The following is a 23,566-nucleotide window of genomic DNA, read 5'->3' as shown; positions in this document are numbered from 1 at the left end:
GAGCGCGGTATTTTTCCACCCTCGATCTCGCGTCCGGGTACTGGCAGGTGGAGATGACGGAGGAGGATCGGCCAAAAACCGCATTCACCACCCCGATGGGGCTATTCGAGTTTCGAGTACTCCCGTTCGGGCTCACCAACGCGCCCGCGACGTTCCAGCGGCTGATGGAGTTGGTGATGCGGGGCTTGCAGTGGGAGCAATGCCTGATTTACCTGGATGATGTGATCGTGTTCAGTAGATCTCTGTCTGAGCACTGGTCCAGGTTACGGGAGGTGTTCCAGCGACTGCGAGCGGCTCATCTCAAGCTCAAGCCGCGTAAGTGTTACATCGCACAGCGCGAGGTGGGGTACCTCGGACATCGCGTCAGCGAGGCGGGGGTGCGCACCGATCCGGACAAGGTACGCGCCGTAGTGGATTGGCCACAGCCAAGAAACCTGTCGGAGATAAGGTCATTCTTGGGGCTCGCCACCTATTACCGTCGATTTGTAAAGGGATTCAGCGAGATTGCACGCCCCCTCACCCAACTCACTTCCCCCAAGAACCCCTATCAGTGGACGGAGGCCTGCCAGACACTACACTATACATTATACTATACATTATACTACTATACACTACACTATACTGAACACTATTATACACTACACTATACACTATAATATACACTACTATACAATACACTATTATACACTACACTATACACTTATACACTACAATATGCACTACTTTACACTACACTATACACTACACTATACACTACACTATACACTACTATACACTACACTATACACTTATACACTACAATATACACTATTATACACTACACTACTATACAATACACTATTATACACTACACTATACACTTATACACTACAATCAAAACTACAATATGCACTACTATACACTACACTATACACTACACACTACTATACACTACACTACTATACACTACACTATACACTAAGCTATACACTACTATACACTACACTATACACTACACTACTACACTATACACTACACTACTATAAACTACTATACACTGCACCATACACTACTACATACTAGTGCTGCACTAGTCCCCACACTGCAAAGACAAAGGCTCCCCAATGTAGACTGACACATCCACAGACCCACACGTGGACCCACGGACTCGCACAGAAACCCACGGACTCATCGACTCCCACTGGGCGTGCGCTGTTAGCGAGCACCGGTGAGGGTCGCAATGGAACAACACCAGGGGCTGGTGTGGACAGAACCACGGCTGGCCGCTCGTCTCTCCAATTCTGATGTTAGCACCCCCACCCACCTCACCACCTCCTTAATTATGGCTGAGTCCACCTAAGTGACGCTCGGGACTGCTTCAGGTAAGGGGCCGACCTTAAATGACGTCACGCGATTTTAGAGGATTTTTGACCCCCGCCCCCATCGTCACACGACGTCACAAAGTCAGACCCCTCCCTCAAATATGACGTCACAAAGCTCTCCCCCCCACCCCCCCAAAAAATAAAACATGCTTCAAATCACTTTAAACTATTGTTGTCATTGTAGTGCGTTGTTAATGTGGCGCTGCATACTGATGTTGTAGGTAAAAAACATTTATTACAAAGTCTAATTAAGTAGAACGTGTTTATATTTATTTATAGTTGCGCAATTTGATGTGACGTCACTTTTCTCAAACCCCCCCCCCCTTGTCACACATCGTCACAAATGTCTGACCCCGCCCCCCCCCCCCTCTAGGTGCGTGACGTGATTCACGGACGGCCCCTAATTGTCGCTGGCATTGGCCTTGAGCGAGAATGGCGCAGCGCCGCTAACCGCTACGCCGTGATGGTGCCCTTACCTGCCTGAACGGAGACGCGGTCAGACGATGGGTGAGCCGTTGGTGCGGGCAGGACGAGTGATCTCGGGCGTACCTCCTGACGTGGAAGGCGAGGGAGGTCGGAGTGCGCGTGTGAAGAGAGACGGCAAGGGGCGGGAGGAGAGGGGGGCGATCGGACGGAGCGGAAGCAGGAGGATGAGGGCAGGAGAGACAGCGGAGCCGTGGAGGAGTCTGGGCGCGCTTGATGGTGAAAGTTGACGTGGACGCACGCTGCAGAAGAGAAGAAAATCTTCACGCTCGGCGCCACACACAGCCAGACGTAGCTCACCTCATCCGTCTTGCTGACGATGTGAAGGACGACTAGACTCTGATTGTCTTGTAGCTCTGTGGAAAGAAGGAGAGGTGTCAGGTACCACTAGTCAGTATACCTGCTGTAATCATAGCAGGTACCACCACAGCAATATGCACTGCTGTTATCATAGCATAAAAAATATAACAATACTATCATAGAAGGTTAACTAAACGAGCATACATTTTTAACTAATTTAGGATAAACATTAAACTTAATGAGTATGGATAAATATACTGCATTAGCATACAGATTAAAATTAATTAGCATACCAAAATTAGCATATGACAACTGTTGACCAATCGCTGCGCACCATCGCCGGAGACGCTCCCAGGTTTGCCTCTCGACCAATCGGATCGCTGCCCCCCCCCCTCCCCACTTTGGCACGCGGCGACCAATCAGATCGCGGGAGGACGCTACCATTTTTAATGCCCTACACGCTGAACGCCGCGCGCCCATGTGCGTGTGAGTGTTTAGTTTTGTTTAATTATTTTAATCATTAAAGTTCGCGAGTGTCAAGGTAAGCTACGTTGACTTTTTTTTTAAAGCATTTTCTCAAGAGAACCGTTGTTGCTGCTGCTGTTGTTGTGAAAGGCCCGGTACACCCTGAGGCCTTGCCTAGACTAGGACAGCCTTGATGTCACGTGGGTCCACACTTTTTGCTTCTTTCGGTGAAGTCACGGAGGTAGAAAATAAAATTTATTTATTATTTAAATTATTTATACCTACGTTAAATTTAATAATTTTTATTAAGTTAATTGAAACTTATTTTATACCTACGTATTTTTTTTGTAAATGAATGAGTTTTTATAATTTAATTAAAATTTATTTTATACCCACGTTAAATTTAATTTAAATTGTAATAAATTAAATTTTATTTCATACATACGTTAAATTAAATTGAATTTTTTTTATAAATTAAATTTATTAAATGTATTTTATACCTACGTTTAATTTCAATTTTTAATAAATTACATTTATTTTATACCTACGTTAAATTAAATTTTTAATAAATTACATTTATGTTATACCTATGTTAAATTATTTTTTAGTAAGTTTGTTTAATTTAAATTTATTTTATACCTACGTTAAATTAAATGTTTTAATAACTAAAATTTATTTTATTTTAATTAAATTTATTTTATACCTACACAGGTACAGTCATTTTAACTGCTCTGACTGCTACAAGCTAAGTGCGGCCTGGAAGCGTATTATTAAGTAATACATTTTACAATTACAATTCCTTATAGAGGAACCCCATACTAATGAACTGACTACGTATCTATATAATTAAAAGACCACACGCAGATATCGCAAAAGCGGACACCGTTGTCAATGACACCGATTGCAATACGTCACCAAAGACGACACAATTTTAATTTGACCCCCGGGTCTGATCGCGTTAACTGTGCAGGTGGCGGGTCGAGAGGTGACTTGCACGTGTGTGCAGCTTGTTGAATATTGACGTGCGATGACTTGTGGAGAGGAAGAATGATGATGATGGCGATGCAAGTCTTGAAGTCTGACGTTGTTCTCCGAGTCGTGTAGCCTACCGCGTGCGACTTTGGGGATTGCATAATGTCATTTTAGTTTCCTCTGTGGAACTTTTTTATTTTGTTGATCCTAACGATGTAACTAACGTAGGGCGGGCTTGGGAGCGGCGTTGACGATGTGTTTTGGCGTTACACCAACCAGCACCTTTGCATTCAGAAATTGGAGGTGCTTTGATTGTTACAGCGAGGTGGAATCGTCACCGCCATCGTCATGGGTTTAAGTGGGCACGGAGCCCGTCAAGGGAATGGGTAGGTAGAGGAATGGGGTTGGAGAGTATACACAACTTGCATTTCTAGTCATTTCAACAATTTATGGGCATGCGCATCATTAACAGTATCCTGATTGATGAGCAAAACAAAATCATCAATTTATTGTCATAAATGAGTCCGAAATATCAATAGTCATGCTCAAAACTGCATTCCTATTGTTATAAAAATCATTGTACCCCCATTCATGATGACAATTCCAATATGGTCATTATGATGCTCAGAATTACACTTATATTCTCAGAATCATGAACATTTATTAAAACAGCAGTATGCTCAAAATGCAAATTTACCAATTTCAACATGCACACAATCAATTCCAAGAGTCTTATCAAAGTAAGTCCTATGTATCGTGGTGTTTTCATGCTTATCCATTATTTGCCCCCCCCCCAAAAAAAAATATATACAAAAGTCTATTTTTATAATGTTTGCATGGTGTACAGTCTGGAAATTACCCACATGGCAAATTTCAAGCTTGGTGCGTATCGGGAAGTACGCTAAACATTTTGAACAGACGCACACATTCACAACTTGCCTTTGATATATATGTAGATTGGTAATAAATTGTTAATTTAACTACTTTCATGTTGATGGATTGGAAATAGGAATAGCACTGGCTCACCACGGGGCTTATCGCGTGGTATCTGGGCACTTCATTTGAAACGTAAACCCCACAGTTTGTGAGTACAATTCCTCGCAAGTTGCGTCCACAGAGACAGACAGACAATGACGTTTCTAGGTAAGAGTAAGAAATGAATCTACGTGTCGAGGAGAGACGAGAGAGCCAAGAGGTCACCTCGGGAGACGGGGCGGCGCGTCAACCTTAGTCACGTGACGGAAGCAGTGTGGGCGTGCCGTGCGTGTGTGTGTACTGTGTGTGTGTACTGTGCGTGTGTTTACTGTGCGTGTGTGTGTACCGTGCGTGTGTGTGTACCGTGCGTGTGTGTGTACCGTGTGTGTGTGTGTACTGTGCGTGTGTGTACTGTGTGTGTGTACTGTGTGTGTAACGTGTGTTTGTGTACCGTGTGTGTGTGTACCGTGTGTGTGTGTGTACTGTGTGTATACTGTGTGTGTGTGTACCGTGTGTGTGTACCGTGTGTGTGTGTAACGTGTGTGTGTGTGTACCGTGTGTGTGGCGGTAGTCTAGCGGTCAGTACGCTGCTCTACGAACATAACGACCCGAGTTTGATTCCCGCTCACAGCCAACACCCAGTGACGATTATTTGAACCGGTTCTGGGCCTCCCCTATGTCAATTCAGCCTCAAATGAGTGCCCGGTGCGGTGTGTAAACATCATTACTGGGGAGACAAAGGCGGTCGGGCATGGTGCTGGCCACCCACTCCCTTCGCGTGCCGTTCTGGCCTTCATAGGTGGTGCTGCTACTTGCAAACTGCACTTGCCCCAACAGTCTGTTAAGGCTACATGGGGGATCTTTGTCTTTGTATCACCACCCAGGAGTCACGGAGCTTTTGAGGCTCCGAGCCACGTGGGGATCCACAACAGCGTGAGGCGGTGCCACTCACAGGTGAGACGCAGGGATATGTGTTTTCTAATCGATAGCCATCCGTCGGTTAACCCATCGCAACTGCTGAGTCTGTCACGCGACTTCCTCCTTCCAGCGAGCCTTTGACACTTCACGTGGCCTCAAAGTGTACACAGTGTGTACGTATACACAATAATGTCCACGTTGTTGCTGAGTTCACGCACTCAAGGGAGGGGGCAATGGAAAATGAATCTAAATCAACTTAAACTCCATCTAGATTTAAAGCTTTCGTGACTGCTAGGATCCATACTCTTTGGTTATATTGGGTAAATAGAACCAAAGAGTATTAAACTCCATCCCCATGACCTCATCGGCATGAAGTGGCAGCTAATGACGTCATGTCACCAAGGTATTCAGCCCTCCCCCGTCCACAGCGCTCTTGAGCGTGACGTCACCTCCGCTTGGGTCACTGCCGATATCAATCCAGTGGCAATCCTTATTTGGGCAAAGGTACGCCCAGTGACTGGCGGTTCATGAACATAATGTTCATTGAAGCCGTCGAGAGTTTATTGTGACGGGTTCAGCAGCCACGCCCCTTCCCTCGACATATGGGCCGGGCTCATTAACATAATTTATTCAGTTACAGAGCAGCTCGTTGTGGGAGGGGCGTGTCTCTTACCCCGGAAGTGACGTCATGTTACCTGCTTACCCGCGTGACGTCGCGAGGTAACAGGAGGTTGCCGATCCGAGCTTGCACTGAAATCCGAGGTGAGAAATTCTCATCGTTGTGGTGGTGGTTGTGGTGGTTGTTGTTGTTGTTTACCAAGGTAGAGCCTCGCTCTCTCTCGTAGGGATGTCAGTTGAGTAGCAGCGAGCATGGGAATCGATGTCCAGGTTGGAACTTTACAACGCGGGGCCTAGCCACGCGGGGCCTTGCTTCCTGCCCTCACCTGATTGCATTCACTTTAATTATCTCGCTTAAGTTTAATTTGTCTTCACCAGGCTCGCCACTTTGTAACTTTGTTTTATTGTCAATATTCACGCAGTTTTTATTTTCGTTCTTTTGTTACCAGGCCAAGCCCGCTTGAGCTGCTATACCGCTCTTGTTATCAGAAGTGACCTGCCCACAACAACACAAGGTGAGGCTTTGTCAACGTGTGTGAATGTTTTGACTTAAAACTTTGGTGACTGCAGGAATTAATATTCTTGGTTCTTTCGGTAAAGTCACGTAGATAGAAAATAAAATATCAAATAACAGATAATATTTTTTCTTTTTTAAATGAAGCAAAACACCCCACAACGTTTCTATGGCAACATTAATGTTGAAGATGCGAGGGCTTACAGGAATATTTATGACATTTGCCCTCTCATTGCGTGCCATGACAGTGCTGTTTGCACAGTCACACATAGTCACTGTAAGATGTTTTTCTCGGTCGTGTTTTTGTATTTTTGCTTGTTGTGGTTGCACCCGATTCAAGAGCCAAATGGCTCACGGGACTATAACCAAAATAAATCAAACTGAAAATCAAAAAACTGAAACCGCGTGATGAATTTGGGAAAGTTTTTCACTGCATCTCCAAATATATATAAAAGGCAAAGTTGTGATTGTGTGTGTTGTCTGTTCAAAATGTTTAGCGTACTTCCCGACATGCAACAAACTGGAAATTTGCCATGTGGGTACTTTCCAGACCGTACACCATACAAACATTATACAAATACACTTTTGTGTTGTTTTAAGGGGAGGGGGGGAGGTCAATAATGTATAATTTTTTTGCACGGCAAGTGAGCTGTGACGTCACATCTGTCACGTGACCCTCGCACTTGGAAGCGTCACGCATTGTAGTGTAGCGGTTAGCGTTGTCTGTGTGTGTGTCTGTGTGTGTCTGTGTGTGTGTCTGTGTGTGTGTTTGTGTGTGTGTGTCTGTGTGTGTGTGTGTCTGTGTGTGTGTTTGTGTCTGTGTGTTTGTGTCTGTCTGTGTGTCTGTCTGTGTGTGTCTGTGTGTGTGTGTGTCTGTGTGTATCTGTGTGTGTGTGTGGAAGCGTAACGCATTGTAGTGTAGCGGTTAGCGCTACGCTGCGCTACGAACCCGGCGACCCGAGTTCGATTCCCACTCACGGCCACCACCGGTGATGATTATTTGAACTGCTTCTGGGCCTCCCCTAGGTCGACTCAGCCTCAAACGAGTAACTGTTGTGGTGTGAACATCGCCACTGGGGAGACAAAGGCGGCCGGACGTGGTGGATCCAAGTCCCGGGCGAAGCCGGGTAGTACAGCTAGTCATGAATACATGAATGAATATAGACGTGTAAGTCACGTGTGATTGTATATATTAATTCCTCCATGGCTCGATACTGACGTGTCGATGGTGTGGATATTCTTATTTTCTGTCTGCAGCTGATGCTGGTCTGATGGAGCAAATGCACTCAGCACAGCAGCTCGGTACGACAAGTCAACAATGTGACCAGTGTGCATACGGCACGGATCGGACTGGAAATTTGACACAGCACCAGAGAACTCGCGCAGGAGAGAAACCCTTCAAGTGCACTGTGTGTGACAAGGCATTTTCAGATTCCTCGACTCTTAAAAAACACCAGAGAACACACACGGGAGAGAAACCCTTCATGTGCAGTGTGTGTGGGAAGGCATTTTCAGATGCATCTACTCTTAAAAAACACCAGAGAACACACACGGGAGAGAAACCCTTCAAGTGCAGTGTGTGTGGGAAGGTATTTTCAGATTCATTTGCTCTTAAAACACACCAGAGAACACACACGGGAGAGAAACTCTTCAAGTGCAGTGTGTGTGCGAAGGCATTTTCAGATTCATCTCATCTTCAAAGACACCAGAGAACACACACGGGAGTGAAACCCTTCAAGTGCAGTGTGTGTGGGAAGACTTTTTCAGATTCATCTACTCTTAAAACACACCAGAGAACACACACGGGAGAGAAACCCTTCAAGTGCAGTGTGTGTGGGAGGACATTTTCAGATTCATCTACTCTTAAAAAACACCAGAGAACACACACGGGAGAGAAACCCTTCAGGTGCAGTGTGTGTCGGAAGACATTTTCAGGTTCATTTGCTCTTAAAACACACCAGAGAACACACACGGGAGAAAAACCCTTCAAGTGCAGTGTGTGTGTGAAGGCATTTTCACGGTCATCTGCTCTTAAAACACACCAGAGAACACACACGGGAGAGAAACCCTTCTTGTGCAGTGTGTGTGGGAAGACATTTTCTGATTCATCTGCTCTTAAAACACACCAGAGAACACACACGGGAGAGAAACCCTTCAGGTGCAGTGTGTGTGGGAAGACATTTTCAGATTCATCTACTCTTAAAAAACACCAGAGAACACACACGGGAGAGAAACCCTTCAAGTGCAGTGTTTGTGGGAAGACATTTTCACGGTCATCTGCTCTTAAAAAACACCAGAGAACACACACGGGAGAGAAACCTTTCAAGTGCACTGTGTGTGTGAAGGCATTTTCACAGTCATCTGCTCTTAAAACACACCAGAAAACACACACGGGAGAGAAACCCTTCAAGTGCAGTGTGTGTGGGAAGGCATTTTCACAGTCATCTGGTCTTAAATCACACCAGAGAACACACACGGGAGAGAAACCCTTCAAGTGCAGTGTGTGTGGGAAGGCGTTTGCACGTTCATCTGCTCTTGTAACACACCAGAGAACACACACGGGAGTGAAACCCTTCAAGTGCACTGTGTGTGGGAAGGCATTTTCACAGTCCTCACATCTTCAAGTACACCAGAGAACACACAGGAGAGAAACCCTTTAAGACACTGTGTCTGGGAAGGCATTTGCATGGCCATCAGTTCTTCAGACCCTCCAGAGAACACACACAGGAGAGAAACCCTTCAAGTGCACTGTGTGTGGGAAGGCATTTCCACGTTCATCTGCTCTTGTAACACACCAGAGAACATACACGGGAGTGAAACCCTTCAGGTGCACGATGTGTCGGAAGGCGTTTGCACATTCATCTACTCTTGTAGAACACCAGAGAACACACACGGGAGAGAAACCCTTCAAGTGCAGTGTGTGTGGGAAGGCATTTTCACAGTCAACTGTTCTTAAAAAACACCAGAGAACACACAGGAGAGAAACCATTCAAGTGCACTGTGTGTGGGAAGGCATTTTCACTGTCATCTGTTCTTAAAAAACACCAGAGAATACACACTGGAGAGAAACTCTTCGGGTGCATTTTGTGTGGGATGTTTGCACAGTCATCAAATCTTCAAGTACACGAGAGTACACACATTGGAGAGAAACCCTTGAGGTACACTGTGCGGAAAGGCATTTTCACAATCACCACATCTTAAAGTACACCAGAGAACTCACATGGGAGAGAAACCCTTCAGGTGCGCTCTGCAGGAAGGCGTTTGCACATTCATAAAATCTTCAAGTACACCAGAGAACACGGAAGCATCAGAAGATCTGCAAGGAGTGGAGTCTGAAATCAGCTTGTGAAAGTCAAAGTGCCACAATAAGCCCATCCCTCATGAAACAAGAACCGGAAGAAAATCCCAGCTTGGACACTTTTAAAGGTATCAAGGTGAAATATGAAGAGGTGATGGTGAAGAGGGAAGAAGTGATGGTGAATAGCGAAGAAGTGAAGGTGAAATGTGAAGATGAAGATTCAACTCCAAAATGGGACCTTCACATTGTAAAGCAGGAGGAGAATTCTGACTGTGAGTCAGAGTGAGGCAACTCCCAGCAGTTTGTGGAAGTGGAGGTATGGGTGGACTTGCTCCTAGACAATACAAAGTCAAGTGGAGACCCGATAGATGTGTAAGCCAGAGACGATGTCGCTACAATAGATGCACCTTTGTCACAGGCCTTTAATGACAAGAATGTGAAGTTGAACACTCAGCTACTAGGTTCATCCTGCAGAGTAAGAGCGGCCAGTCTTTGTGGGCCCGTGGGTTGGGTAGATCTCTAACCAGGTGCAAGAGCCAATAAGCTTCCAATCATTCACTATGTTATAATAATTGCATTTACATGGTGCTTGCTTAACCGCCTCAGCACCTCGGAGTTTTGTGTCGTACCTCGTCTGAAACACTCGAAGAGCATCCCCAAGTAGCAGCTGCCTCTGTGTGGCACAAGGTGGTGGCCCTGCACTGGCCTGCATGTGGACAAGAGCCTGTCAGTAGGGGGCGATGATTGATGTGTCATCTCAGTTGTGTAGTTTGTAGGTAATGTTTAGAATTTGCTACATTTTCACTCAGACGCCAGCATGCAATGGCCTCGTTTTGAATGACAATAGCATGTTTTACATACACTGTGAAGCAGAATGTGCAACTTTTTTTTAAAGCTTCTTGTCAATACGATGTAATGTGATGCAGTATATTTCACTGCAGTAATCCAATTTTGTTAATATGCCTGTCAATAATTTAGAATGTATACTTGTCTGGTTTTGTGCATTCTTGTAACATTTGATCTATAATGGTCAAACATTGAATAAGTGATGTAAGGACAAAGTGTGTGTGTGTTTGGAAATAACCTGTACAGAGAACTCAGGTGAGACCCGTTGTTCTTGTGATACAGGTCAAACAGTGTTTTTGTGTTCCACGAAGCGTCTGCCTCTGGAGCAACTCATTGTCTTTGAAATAGGGAGCACGCTCGGATCATTCATCAGTTACAAATCATACCACTTGAAAGTTACACGTATAGGAGGAGGTACATTCTCTACAACACGAATTATAGTTTTGTCTTACGTGTTGATGTAGATTTTGTCTAACTGGGATTAGAAATGCTCCTTGCTGATTCACGTCTGGATGTTCGTACCTATCGGTTGAAGCAAACCCCACTGCTGTTGTTGAGACGCTGTGCACCAATAATGGTCCAACACATTGACGGCCTTCAGGCCAGGAAAGTCACAACATTTGCACACGATGGACGCATTCACGCAAGTACCCCATGTTCCGTTTTGAAGTTTTAAAATGAAACATCTTTGCATTGTGTTGTGTTTTGATTTAGATTATTTTCTTCATTAAAAGTAAATTTTACATCTGGAAGACTTCGTTGAAAAGGACATTTCGTGTGAATGTTCTCTCGTCGTTAAGTAGACGATGGCCTTGCCGGGGGTTCGGTTCGATGCGGACTTTCACCTGTTTGGGATTGCGGGATCGAGATGAGGCGACACGGAGCTGCTGGCCGTCTGCAGATCGATTCCAACGTAATCGAACGTCTGTCCCTGCGCGTCCGTCGTTCGCATGCAGGGGGCGGGTGTAGGTTTACACCGCCCCCTGCAGGAATGCGACGGAAAGTGCAGCGTTAATCACGGATAAAGTTGTGCACTTATTTTTTAAATATTATTCTTTTATAAGGTGATGTTGATATCGAAAACTGACACATAGCTGGCATGCCATAAATAGGAAATTAACTCTGCTTATTCGAATCAATGTATTCATATATGTTGATGAACTGTTTTCAAGCAGATTTTGTGTCTCTAACGGCGACTACAGGGACCACGTTATTGTTAAAAAAAGTCTTTGATTATAACTATAATTGCCTACAATTCGTCATGTGTAGCTTCTTTAGACTATAATTTATTCACTACCCAAATTGTATTTACTTGAAAACATAGAGCTGATATTTATTCTTGGTTATTTCGGTAAAGTCACGTAGAAGGGAAACAAAATAACAAAAATATAAAACAATTAAATTCTCACGACGTTTCGACTGCAACACAAGCAATCATCATCAGGTGTCACACACAGGCACACACACAGAGACTCAGGCACACACAGAGATACAGGCACAGTGTGTACACACACACAGTGTACACACACACAGTGTACACACAGTGTACACACACACAATGTAGACACAGTGTATAAACACAGTGTACACACACAGAGTACACACACACAGTGTATACACACATATACACACAGTGTGTATACACATAGTGTACACACACACAGTGTATACACATAGTGTACACACAGAAACAGTGTGTACACACAGAAACAGTGTGTACACACAGTAATGTCCACGTTGTAGTTGCTGAGCTCACGCACGCAAGGGGTCTCTGTTCAAGAGATGGAGCAATGGAAAATGAATCTAAATTAAACTCCATTCCCGCTCTGTGACGTCACCACTCAGCATGACATCGCTGTGAAACGCCAGGGGGAGGTGTGCCTTGCTAGTGACGTCATGTCACCAAGGTATTCACCCCACCCCCGTCCACCGCGCCCTTGAGCGTGACGTCACCTCTGGTTGGTCACTGCCGATATCTGTTCTGGTACAATCCTTATTTGGGCAAAGCTACGCCCAGTGACTGGTGGCTCATTAACATAATGTTTTCGTGAAAGCCGCCGCGAGTTTATTGGGACGGGTTCAGCACCCACGCCCCCATTCCTCGACATATGGCCCGGGCTCATTAACATAATTTATTCAGTTACGGAGCCGCTCGTGGGAGAGGAGTGTCTTGTACCCCGGACGTGACGTCATGTCACCTGCAGCTGCCGCGTGACGTCACGAAGTAACAGGAAGCGATCGCTTCGCTCTTGCATTGAAATCCGAGTTGAGAAATTATTATCGTGTTGGTGGTCGTGGTTGTGGTGGTGGTGGTTGTTGTGGTTGTTGTTGTTTACCAAGGTAGAGCCTCTCTCTCTCGTAGGGATGTCAGTTGAGTAGCAGCGAGCATGGGAATCGATGTCCAGGTTGGAACTTTACAACGCGGGGCCTAGCCACGCGGGGCCTTGCCTCCTGCCCTCGCCTGATTGCATTCACTTTAATGATCTCGCTTAAGTTTTATTTGTCTTCACCCGGCTCGCTACTTTGTAACTTTGTTTTATTGTCAATATTCACGCAGTTTTTATTTTCTTTTGTTAGCAGGCCAAGCCCGCTTGAGCTGCTATACCGCTCTTGTTATCAGAAGCGACCTGCCCACAACAACACAAGGTGAGGCTTTGTCAACGTGTGTGAATGTTTTGACTTAAAACTTTGGTGACTGCAGGAATTAATATTCTTGGTTCTTTCGGTAAAGTCACGTAGATAGAAAATAAAATTAAAATAACAGATAATCATTTTTCTTTTTTTACAATGAAGCAAAAAACCCCACAACGTTTCTATGGCAACATTAATGTTGAAGATGCGAGGGCTTACAGGAATATTTATGACATTTGCCCTCTCATTGCGTGCCATGACAGTGCTGTTTGCACAGTCACACATAGTCACTGTAAGATGATTTTCTTGGTCGTGTTGTTGTTTTGTTGCTTGTTGTGGTTGCACCCGATTCAAGAGCCGAATGGCTCACGGGACTATAACCAAAATAAATCAAACTGAAAATCAAAAAACTGAAACCGCGTGATGAATTTGGGAAAGTTTTTCACTGCATCTCCAAATATATATAAAAGGCAAAGTTGTGATTGTGTGTGTCCGTTCAAAATGTTTAGCGTACTTCCCGACATGCAACAAACTGTAAATTTGCCATGTGGGTACTTTCCAGACTGTACACCGTGCAAACATTATACAAATACACTTTTGTGTTTTTAGGGGGGGAGGGGAGCTCAATAATGTATAGATTTTTTGGACGGCAAGTGAGCTGTGACGTCAAATCTGTCACGTGACCCTCGCATGTGGAAGAGTAACGCGTTGTAGTGTAGTGGTTAGCGTTGTCTGTGTGTGTGTGTATGTGTGTCTGTGTGTGTGTATCTGTGTGTGTGTGTCTGTGTGTGTGTCTGTGTGTGTGTCTGTGTGTGTGTCTGTGTGTGTGTATCTGTGTCTATGTGTCTGTGTGTGTGTGTGTCTGTGTGTGTATGTGTCTGTGTGTATGTGAAAGCGTAACGCATTGCAGTGTAGCGGTTAGCGCTACGCCGCACTACGAACCCGGTGACCCGAGTTCGATTGCCGCTCACGGCCACCACCGGCGACGATTATTTGAACCGCTTCTGGGCCTCCCCTAGGTCGACTCAGCCTCAAACGAGTAACTGCTGTGGTGTGAACATCGCCACTGGGGAGACAAAGGCGGCCGGACGTGGTGGATCCAAGTCCCGGGCGAAGCCGGATAGTACAGCTAGTCATGAATACATGAATGAATATAGACGTGTAAGCCACGTGTGACTGTATATATTAATTCCTCCATGGCTCGATACTGACGTGTAGATGGTGTGGATATTCTTATTTTCTGTCTGCAGCTGACGCTGGTCTGATGGAGCAAAGGCAGTCAGCACAGCAAGCCGGGACGACAAGTCAACAATGCGACCAGCGTGCATACAGCACGGATCGGACTGGAAATTTGACACAGCACCAGAGAACTCGCAAAGAAGAGAAACCCTTCAAGTGCAGTGTGTGTGACAAGGCATTTGCATGGCCATCAGTTCTTGAGACCCACCAGAGAACACACACAGGAGAGAAACCCTTCAAGTGCACTGTGTGTGGGAAGGCATTTTCACAGTCATCTGCTCTTAAAATACACCAGAGAACACACACGGGAGAGAAACTTTTCAAGTGCAGTGTTTGTGGGAAGACATTTTCAGATTCATCTACTCTTAAAACACACCAGAGAACACACACGGGAGAGAAACCCTTCAAGTGCAGTGTGTGTGGGAAGGCATTTTCAGATTCATCTCATCTTCAAAGACACCAGAGAACACACACGGGAGAGAAACCCTTCAAGTGCAGTGTGTGTGGGAAGACATTTTCAGATTCATTTGCTCTTAAAACACACCAGAGAACACACACGGGAGAGAAACCCTTCAAGTGCAGTGTGTGTGGAAAGGCATTTTCACAGTCATTTGCTCTTAAAAAACACCAGAGAACACACACGGGAGAGAAACCCTTCAAATGCACTGTGTGTGGGAAGACATTTTCAGATTCATCTACTCTTAAAACACACCAGAGAACACACACGGGAGAGAAACCCTTCAAGTGCAGTGTGTGTGGGAAGACATTTTCATGGTCATCTGCTCTTAAAACACACCAGAGAACACACACGGGAGAGAAACCCTTCAAGTGCAGTGTGTGTAGGAAGACATTTTCAGATTCATCTACTCTTAAAAAACACCACAGAACACACACGGGAGAGAAACCCTTCAGGTGCAGTGTGTGTCGGAAGACATTTTCAGGTTCATTTGCTCTTAAAACACACCAGAGAACACACACGGGAGAGAAACCCTTCAAGTGCAGTGTGTGTGGGAAGGCATTTTCAGATTCATCTCATCTTCAAAGACACCAGAGAACACACACGGGAGAGAAACCCTTCAAGTGCAGTGTGTGTGACAAGGCATTTGCATGGCCATCAGTTCTTAAGACCCACCAGAGAACTCACACAGGAGAGAAACCCTTCAGGTGCAGTGTGTGTGGGAAGGCATTTTCACGGTCATCTGCTCTTAAAATACACCAGAGAACACACACGGGAGAGAAACCCTTCAAGTGCAGTGTGTGTGTGAAGGCATTTTCAGATTCATCTACTCTTAAAAAACACCAGAGAACACACACGGGAGAGAAACCCTTCAGGTGCAGTGTGTGTGCGAAGACATTTTCATGGTCATCCGCTCTTAAAACACACCAGAGAACACACACAGGAGAGAAACCCTTCAGGTGCAGTGTGTGTGGGAAGACATTTTCAGATTCATCTACTCTTAAAACACACCAGGGAACACACACGGGAGAGAAACCCTTCAGGTGCAGTGTGTGTGGGAAGACATTTTCAGGTTCATTTGCTCTTAAAACACACCAGAGAACACACACGGGAGAGAAACCCTTCAAGTGCAGTGTGTGTGGGAAGACATTTTCAGGTTCCTCTGCTCTTAAATCACACCAGAGAACACACACGGGAGAGAAACCTTTCAAGTGCAGTGTGTGTGGGAAGGCGTTTGCACATTCATCAAATCTTCAAGTACACCAGAGTACACACACGGGAGAGAAACCCTTCAAGTGCAGTGTGTGCGGGAAGGCATTTGCACATTCATCAAATCTTCAAGTACACCAGAGAACACAGAAGCATCAAAAGATCTGCAAGGAGTGGAGTCTGAAATCAGCTTGTGAAAGTCAAAGTGCCGCAATGTGCCCATCCCTCATGAAACACGAACCGGAAGAAAATCCCAGCCTGGACACTTTTAAAGGTATCGAGCTGAAATATGAAGAGGTGAAGGTAAAATGTGAAGAGGTGAAGAGGGAAGAAGTGATGGTGAAGAACGAAGAAGTGAAGGTGAAATGTGAAGATGAAGATTAAACACCAAAATGGGACCTTCACATCGATGGAGGCAACGTAAAGCAGGAGGAGAATTCTGACTGTGAGGGAGAGCGAGGCAACTCCCAGCAGTTTGTGGAAGTGGAGGTGTGGGTGGACTTCCTCCGAGACAATACAAAGTCAAGTGGAGACCCGGTAGATGTGTAAGCCAGAGACGATGTCGCTACAATAGATGCACCTTTGTCACAGGCCTTTAATGACAGGAATGTGAAGTTGAACACTCATTTCTTAGGTTCATCCTGCAGAGTAAGGGCGGCCAGTCTTTGTGGACCTGTGGGTTGGGTAGATCTCTAACCAGGAGCGAGAGACAATAAGCTCCCAAGCATTCACTATGTTATAACAATTGCATTTACACGGTGCTTGCTTTATCGCCTCAGCAACTCAAAGTTTCGTGTCGTACCTCGTCTGAAACACTCGAAGAGCATCCCCAAGTTGCAGCTGCCCCTGTGTGGCACAAGGTGGTGGCCCTGCACCGGCCTGCATGTGGACAAGAGCCTGTCAGTAGGGGGCGATGATTGATGTGTCATCCCAGTTGTGTAGTTTGTAGGCAATCTTGATTCCAAGCTTTCGTGACTGCAGGAATCCACACTCTTGAGTTCTTTCGGTAAAGTCACCACGTGGGTAGAAACATAACACATCACGGCATTTAGATCACAACACAAGCAATCGTCATCAGGTGGGACAACCACAGCAAGAGAAACTGCTGAAGAAGTAGGCGCCTACTCCAGCAGTTTCTTCTTGCTGCTGTGCTTGTCCCACCTGATGACGATTGCTTGTGTTGCCATCGAAACGCCGTGATTTATTATTTGTAGCGTAATGGTTTGAATTTGCTACATTTTGACCCAGACGCCAGCATGCAACGGCCTACTCATTTTGAATGACGCAACAATAGTACGTTGTACATACACTGTTAAGCAGACGGTGCGCATTTGTAAAATAACTTCTTGTTAATGCGATGTAACGTGATGCAGTCAATTTCGCTGCAGTAATTCAATGTTGTTAATATGCCCGTCAATGATTTAGAATGAATACTTGTCTGATTGTGCACGTGCATGTAACATTTTGTCTGAGGGTCAAACATTGAATAAGTGATGTTAGGACAATGTGTGTGTGTTTTGGAAGTAACCTGTACAGAGAACTCGGGTGAGACCCGTTGTTCTTGTGATACAGGTCAAAGGGTACTTTTGTGTTTCACGAAGCGTCTGCCTCTGGAGCAACTCATTGTCTTTGAAATAGGGAGCACGCTCGGATCATTCATCAGTTACAAGGCATACCACTTGAAAGTTACACGTATAGGAGGAGGTACATTCTCTACAACACGAATTGTAGTTTTGTCTTACGTGTTGACGTAGATTTTGTCTTACTGGGACTATAAATGCTCCTTGCTGATTCACGTCTGGATGTTCGTACCTATCGGTTGAAGCAAACCCCACTGCTGTTGTTGAGACGCTGTGCACCAATAAGGGTCCAACACATTGACGGCCTTCAGGCCAGGAAAGTCACAACATTTGCACACGAAGGACGCATTCACGCAAGTACCCCATGCTCCGTTTTGAAGTTTTAAAATGAAACATCTTTGAATTGTGTTGTGTTTTGAATTAGATGATTTTATTTCCTCATTAAAAGCTTGTATCAGTTTACATCTGGAAGACTTCATTGAAAAGGACATTTCATGTGAATTTTCTCTCGTCATTAAGTAGATGGCCTTGCCGGGGGTTCGGACACACAGTGTACACACACACAGTGTACACACACAATGTACACAGTGTACACACACACACTGTACACACACACAGTGTACACACACACAGTGTATACACATAGTGTACACACACAGTGTACACACACAGGGTACACAGTGTATATACACACAGTGACACACACACAGTGACACAACAACAACCGCCATTCGCCACTAAGTGGCGGTGACGTCACCACGACGCTTGTGCCAGGCACAGTGACACACAAAGACAAAGATCCCCCGTGTAGCCTTAACAGACTGTAGGGGCAAGTGCTGTTAGCGAGCACCTATGAAGGCTGGAACGGTACACGAGGGGGTGGGTGGCCAGCACCACGCCCGACCGCCTTTGTCTCCCTAGTGGCGATATTTACACACCGCACCAGGTACTCAGTGACACAGCGACACACACAGTGTATAAACATAGTGTACACACACACAGTGTACACACACAGTGTACACACACACACGGTGTATACACAATAATGTCCACGTTGTTGCTGAGCTCACACACCAAAGGGAGGAAGCAATGGAAAATTAATCTAAATTAACTTAAACTGCAACTCTGTGACGTCACCACTCTGCAGTACGTCCGGCGTGAAACGCCAGGGGGAGGTGTACCTCGCTAGTGACGTCATGTCACCAAGGTATTCACCCCTCCCCCGTCCACCACGCTCTTGAGCGAGACGTCACCTCCGCTTGGGTCACTGCCGATATCGGTCCAGTGGCAATCCTTATTTGGGCAAAGCTACGCCCAGTGACTGGTGGCTCATTAACATAATGTACCGTTAAAGCCGTCGAGAGTTTATTTCGACGGGTTCAGTGCCCACGCCCCCATCTCTCGACATATGGGCCGGCGTCATTAACATAATTTATTCAGTTGGAGAGCTGCTTGTGGAAGGGCACTGACGTCATACTACTTCCTGCTGTCGAGAGGTAACAGGAAGCTGCCGTGTGCGCGCTTGCACTGAAATCCGAGGTGAGAAATTCTCATCGTTGTGGTGGTTGTTGTGGTGGTGGTTGTTGTTTACCAAGGTAGAGCCTCTCTCTCTCGTAGGGATGTCAGTTGAGTAGCAGCGAGTATGGGAATCGATGTCCAGGTTGGAACTTTACAACGCGGGGCCTAGCCACGCGGGGCCTTGCCTCCTGCCCTCGCCTGATTGCATTCACTTTAATTATCTCGCTTAAGTTTAATTTGTCTTCACCCGGCTCGCCACTTTGTAACTTTGTTTTATTGTAAATATTCACGCAGTTTTTATTTTCTTTTGTTAGCAGGCCAAGCCCGCTTGAGCTGCTATACCGCTCTTGTTATCAGAAGCGACCTGCCCACAACAACACAAGGTGAGGCTTTGTCAACGTGTGTGAATGTTTTGACTTAAAACTTTGGTGACTGCAGGAATTAATATTCTTGGTTCTTTCGGTGAAGTCACGTAGATAGAAAATAAAATAATAAAAATAAATGAAAAATAAAAATTTTAAAATAAAGCAAAAACCCACGACGTTTCGATCGCAACACAAGTGGTCTTTATCTTATTAAATTTAATCTGTTATTTTTATTTTCTATCTACGTGACTTTACTGAAAGAACCAACAATACGTGTGTCAATGTATCTATCGGTCAAAGACGCTAAGCGCGTGCCGCTGTTGACTCTGAATGTGTGGAGGGGAACACCTTCACCACGGGGAGAGAGAGAGACAGAGACACGGATAGCCTCGGCTATGTTGATTGATCCTCGATTCATTACTTGGTGGAGTGAGGAAGAATTAATGCTGAGCAGATGAAGGTGGCCAGGCATGGTTCTGGTCACACCGCAACCTTTTTACTCATGGCAGTGTGTGACAGTGTCAAGTTTGTGTTTGCAGTTAAGTCTATTAACTCTATTGCACACGGAGGTTATATCAAAACAATAGTTTATTTTTGTTTTCCTCAGGAACTCTTAATAAGAATGGAAACAGGATGTGAACACAGCACACACATTCAGCTGAAGTCGGAACTGTTCATCCCAGCATTCAAGGACATCTGAGTTGTGATTGAACATTAATTCATGCTATGTCAGCTGAATTTAGCTCTTAGAAATATTCCTTTTGTAGCCAGACAGCCGAAATTGTGTGCTTAGAGTTTTGGGTTATCATTCATTTTGAAGATACGAGGGCTTCCAGGCATGTTTATAACCATTTGCCCTCTCATTGTGTGCCATCACAGCCCGTGTGATGAATTTGGGACACTTTTTCACTACATCATGAATATATGAATAAGTATAGACGTGTAAGTCACATGTGACTATATGTGCATTCCTCTGTGCATCGATACTGACGTGTCGATGGTGTGGATATTATTTTTTTCTGTCTGCAGCTGACGCTGGTCTGATGGAGCAAAGGCCGTCGGCACAGCTCGGTACGACAAGTCAACAATGCGACCAGCGTGCATACAGCACGGATCGGACTGGAAATTTGACACAGCACCAGAGAACTCGCACGGGAGAGAAACCCTTCAAGTGCACAGTGTGTGGGAAGGCATTTGCATGGCCATCAGTTCTTGAGATACACCAGAGAACTCACACGGGAGAGAAACCCTTCAAGTGCAGTGTGTGTAACAAAGCATTTTCACAGTCATCTGCTCTTAAAAAACACCAGAGAACACACACGGGAGAGAAACCCTTCAAGTGCAGTGTGTGTGGGAAGGCATTTCCAGATTCATCTAATCTTCAAAGACACCAGAGAACACACACGGGAGAGAAACCCTTCAAGTGCAGTGTTTGTGGGAAGGCATTTTCACGGTCATCTGCTCTTAAAAAACACCAGAGAACACACACGGGAGAGAAACCCTTCAAGTGCAGTGTGTATGGGGAGGCATTTGCACAGTCATCTGTTGTTAAAAAACATCAGAGAACACACACTGGAGAGAAACCCTTTAAGTGCACTGTGTGTGGGAAGGCATTTGCCTGGCCATCAGTTCTTCAGACCCACCAGAGAACACACACGGGAGTGAAACCCTTCAGGTGCACCTTGTGCGGGAAGGCGTTTGTACATGTGTCACATCTTCAAAGACACCAGAGAACACACACGGGAGAGAAACCCTTCAGGTGCATTCTGTGCGGGATGGCGTTTGCACAGTCACCACATCTTAAAGTACACCAGAGAACACACACGGGAGAGAAACCCTTCAAGTGCAGTGTGTGTGGGAAGGCGTTTGCACATTCATCTGCTCTTGTAGTACACCAGAGAACACACACGGGAGAGAAACCCTTCAAGTGCACTGTGTGTAGGCAGATGTTTGCAAATTCATCAAATCTTCAAGTACACCAGAGAACACAGAAGCATCAGAAGATCCACAAGGAGTGGAGTCTGAAATCAACTTGTGAAAGTCAAAGTGCCGCCATGAGCCCATCCCTCATGAAACACGAACCAGAAGAAAATCCCAGTTTGGACACTTTTAAAGTTATCGAGGTGAAATATGAAGAGGTGATGGTGAAATATGAAGAGGTGAAGGTGAAATGTGAAGATGTGATGGTGAAGAGTGAAGAAGTGAAGGTGAAATGTGAAGATTCAACTCCAAAATGGGACCTTCACATCGATGGAGGCAACGTGAAGCAGGAGGAGATTTCTGACTGTGAGGCAGAGCGAGGCAACTCCCAACAGTTTGTGGAAGTGGAGGTGTGGGTGGACTTCCTAGACAATACAAAGTCAAGTGGAGACCCGGTAGATGTGTAAGCCAGAGACGATGTCGCTACAATAGATGCATCTTTGTCACAGGCCTTTAATGACAAGAATGTGAAGTTGAACACTCAATTCCTAGGTTCAACCTGCAGAGTAAGAGCGAGCGGCCAGTCTTTGTGGACCTGTGGGTTGGGGAGATCTTTAACCAGGAGCGAGAGCCAAGAAGCTCCCAAGCATTCACTAAATAATTGCATTTACACGGTGCTTGCTTAATAACCTTTGCAACTCCGAGTTTTGTATCGTATCTCGTCTGAAACACTCGAAGAGCATCCCCAAGTAGCAGCTGCCCCTGTGTGGCACAGGGTGGTGGCCCTGCACCGGCCTGCATTTATTATTTTTTTCCGCCTGAGGACGACCGCTTGTGTTACGATCGAAACGTCGTGATCTATTATTATTTTTTCTGCCTACGTGACATTACTGAAAGAACCAAAGAGTATGTGAACAAGAGGCTGTCAGTAGGGGGCGATGATTGATGTTTCATCTCAGTTGTGTAATTTATCGCTAATGTTTAGAATTCGCCAGCATGCAATGGCCTACTCGTTTTGAATGACACAATAGTATGTTTTACATCCACTGTTAAGCAGACGGTGCATATTTTTTCAAATAGCTTTTTAATCAGATGTTATCTGATGCAGTAGATTTCACTGCAGTAATTACATTTTCTTAAAATTCCAGTCAATAATTTAGAATGAACATTTATTTTGGTTCTTTCGTTAAAGTCACGTAGAATGAGATTATAATAATAAAATCAAATAACACAATAAAATTCTCACGACGTTTCGGCCACAACACAAGTGGCTTTCAGGTGAAAGGAACAGACCTGTCGGGACGACAGAGCTTCAATGAACGCTGTTAAGATTCGTAGCGTCTTTTAAGCTGGTTTAGAGAGGTGAGGCACCTTGACAAAGGGGTTTACATATAAAACAGGAGAATTTAGCATTGAAATAGCTGAGTGATTAGCTTGTGACTGGTCATAGAAATAGACTGGTCATAGAAATTGCTTTATTGTTTTATTTTATTAATTTATTATTTTATTCTCATTCTACGTGACTTAAGATGAATCCTTGCAGTCACGAAAGCTTTAAATCGAAATTTAGAATGAACACTTGTCTGATTTTGTGTGTACGTGCATCACTTTTTTTTTTTTATAAGGGTCAAACATTGAATTAGTGATGTTAGGACAAAGTGCGTGTGTGTTTTGGAAGCAACCTGTACAGATAACTCAGGTGAGACCCGATGTTCTTGTGATACAGGTCAAAGGGTATTTTTGTGTTTCAGGAAGCATCTGGAGCAACTCATTGTCTTTGACATAGGAAGCACACTCGGATAATTCATCAGTTACAAGGCATACAACCTTAAAGTTACACGCAGAGGAGATACATTCTCTACAACACGAATTATAATTTTGTCTTATGTGTTGACGT

At 45.1% G+C, this 23,566-nt stretch overlaps 2 protein-coding genes across 2 annotated transcripts; both read left to right on the top strand.

Moving 5' to 3' along the window:
- The first annotated feature begins 6,172 nt into the window (after positions 1-6,172).
- LOC142920114 (uncharacterized) lies at positions 6,173-9,412 on the top strand. The gene is made up of 4 exons (XM_076062580.1): positions 6,173-6,236; positions 6,542-6,607; positions 7,864-8,195; positions 8,280-9,412. Exons 3-4 carry the CDS (start codon positions 7,878-7,880, stop codon positions 9,264-9,266), a joined length of 1,305 nt encoding a protein of 434 aa, XP_075918695.1. The 5' UTR covers positions 6,173-6,236; positions 6,542-6,607; positions 7,864-7,877; the 3' UTR covers positions 9,267-9,412.
- A 3,919-nt stretch (positions 9,413-13,331) lies between these two features.
- Positions 13,332-18,328, top strand: LOC142920113 (uncharacterized). Its single transcript, XM_076062579.1, has 2 exons — positions 13,332-13,396; positions 14,632-18,328. Exon 2 carries the CDS (start codon positions 14,646-14,648, stop codon positions 16,668-16,670), a length of 2,025 nt encoding a protein of 674 aa, XP_075918694.1. The 5' UTR covers positions 13,332-13,396; positions 14,632-14,645; the 3' UTR covers positions 16,671-18,328.
- Positions 18,329-23,566: the final 5,238 nt, after the last annotated feature.

This window comes from Petromyzon marinus, unplaced genomic scaffold (genome assembly GCF_048934315.1).
Source record: "Petromyzon marinus isolate PM22_M1 ecotype Great Lakes invasive population unplaced genomic scaffold, UKy_Petmar_22M1.pri1.0 PM_G_Scaffold_67, whole genome shotgun sequence".
NCBI lineage: Eukaryota > Metazoa > Chordata > Hyperoartia > Petromyzontiformes > Petromyzontidae > Petromyzon > Petromyzon marinus.
Note: the sequence above shows the minus strand (reverse complement) of the source record. Positions and strands in the feature narration are given on the sequence as shown.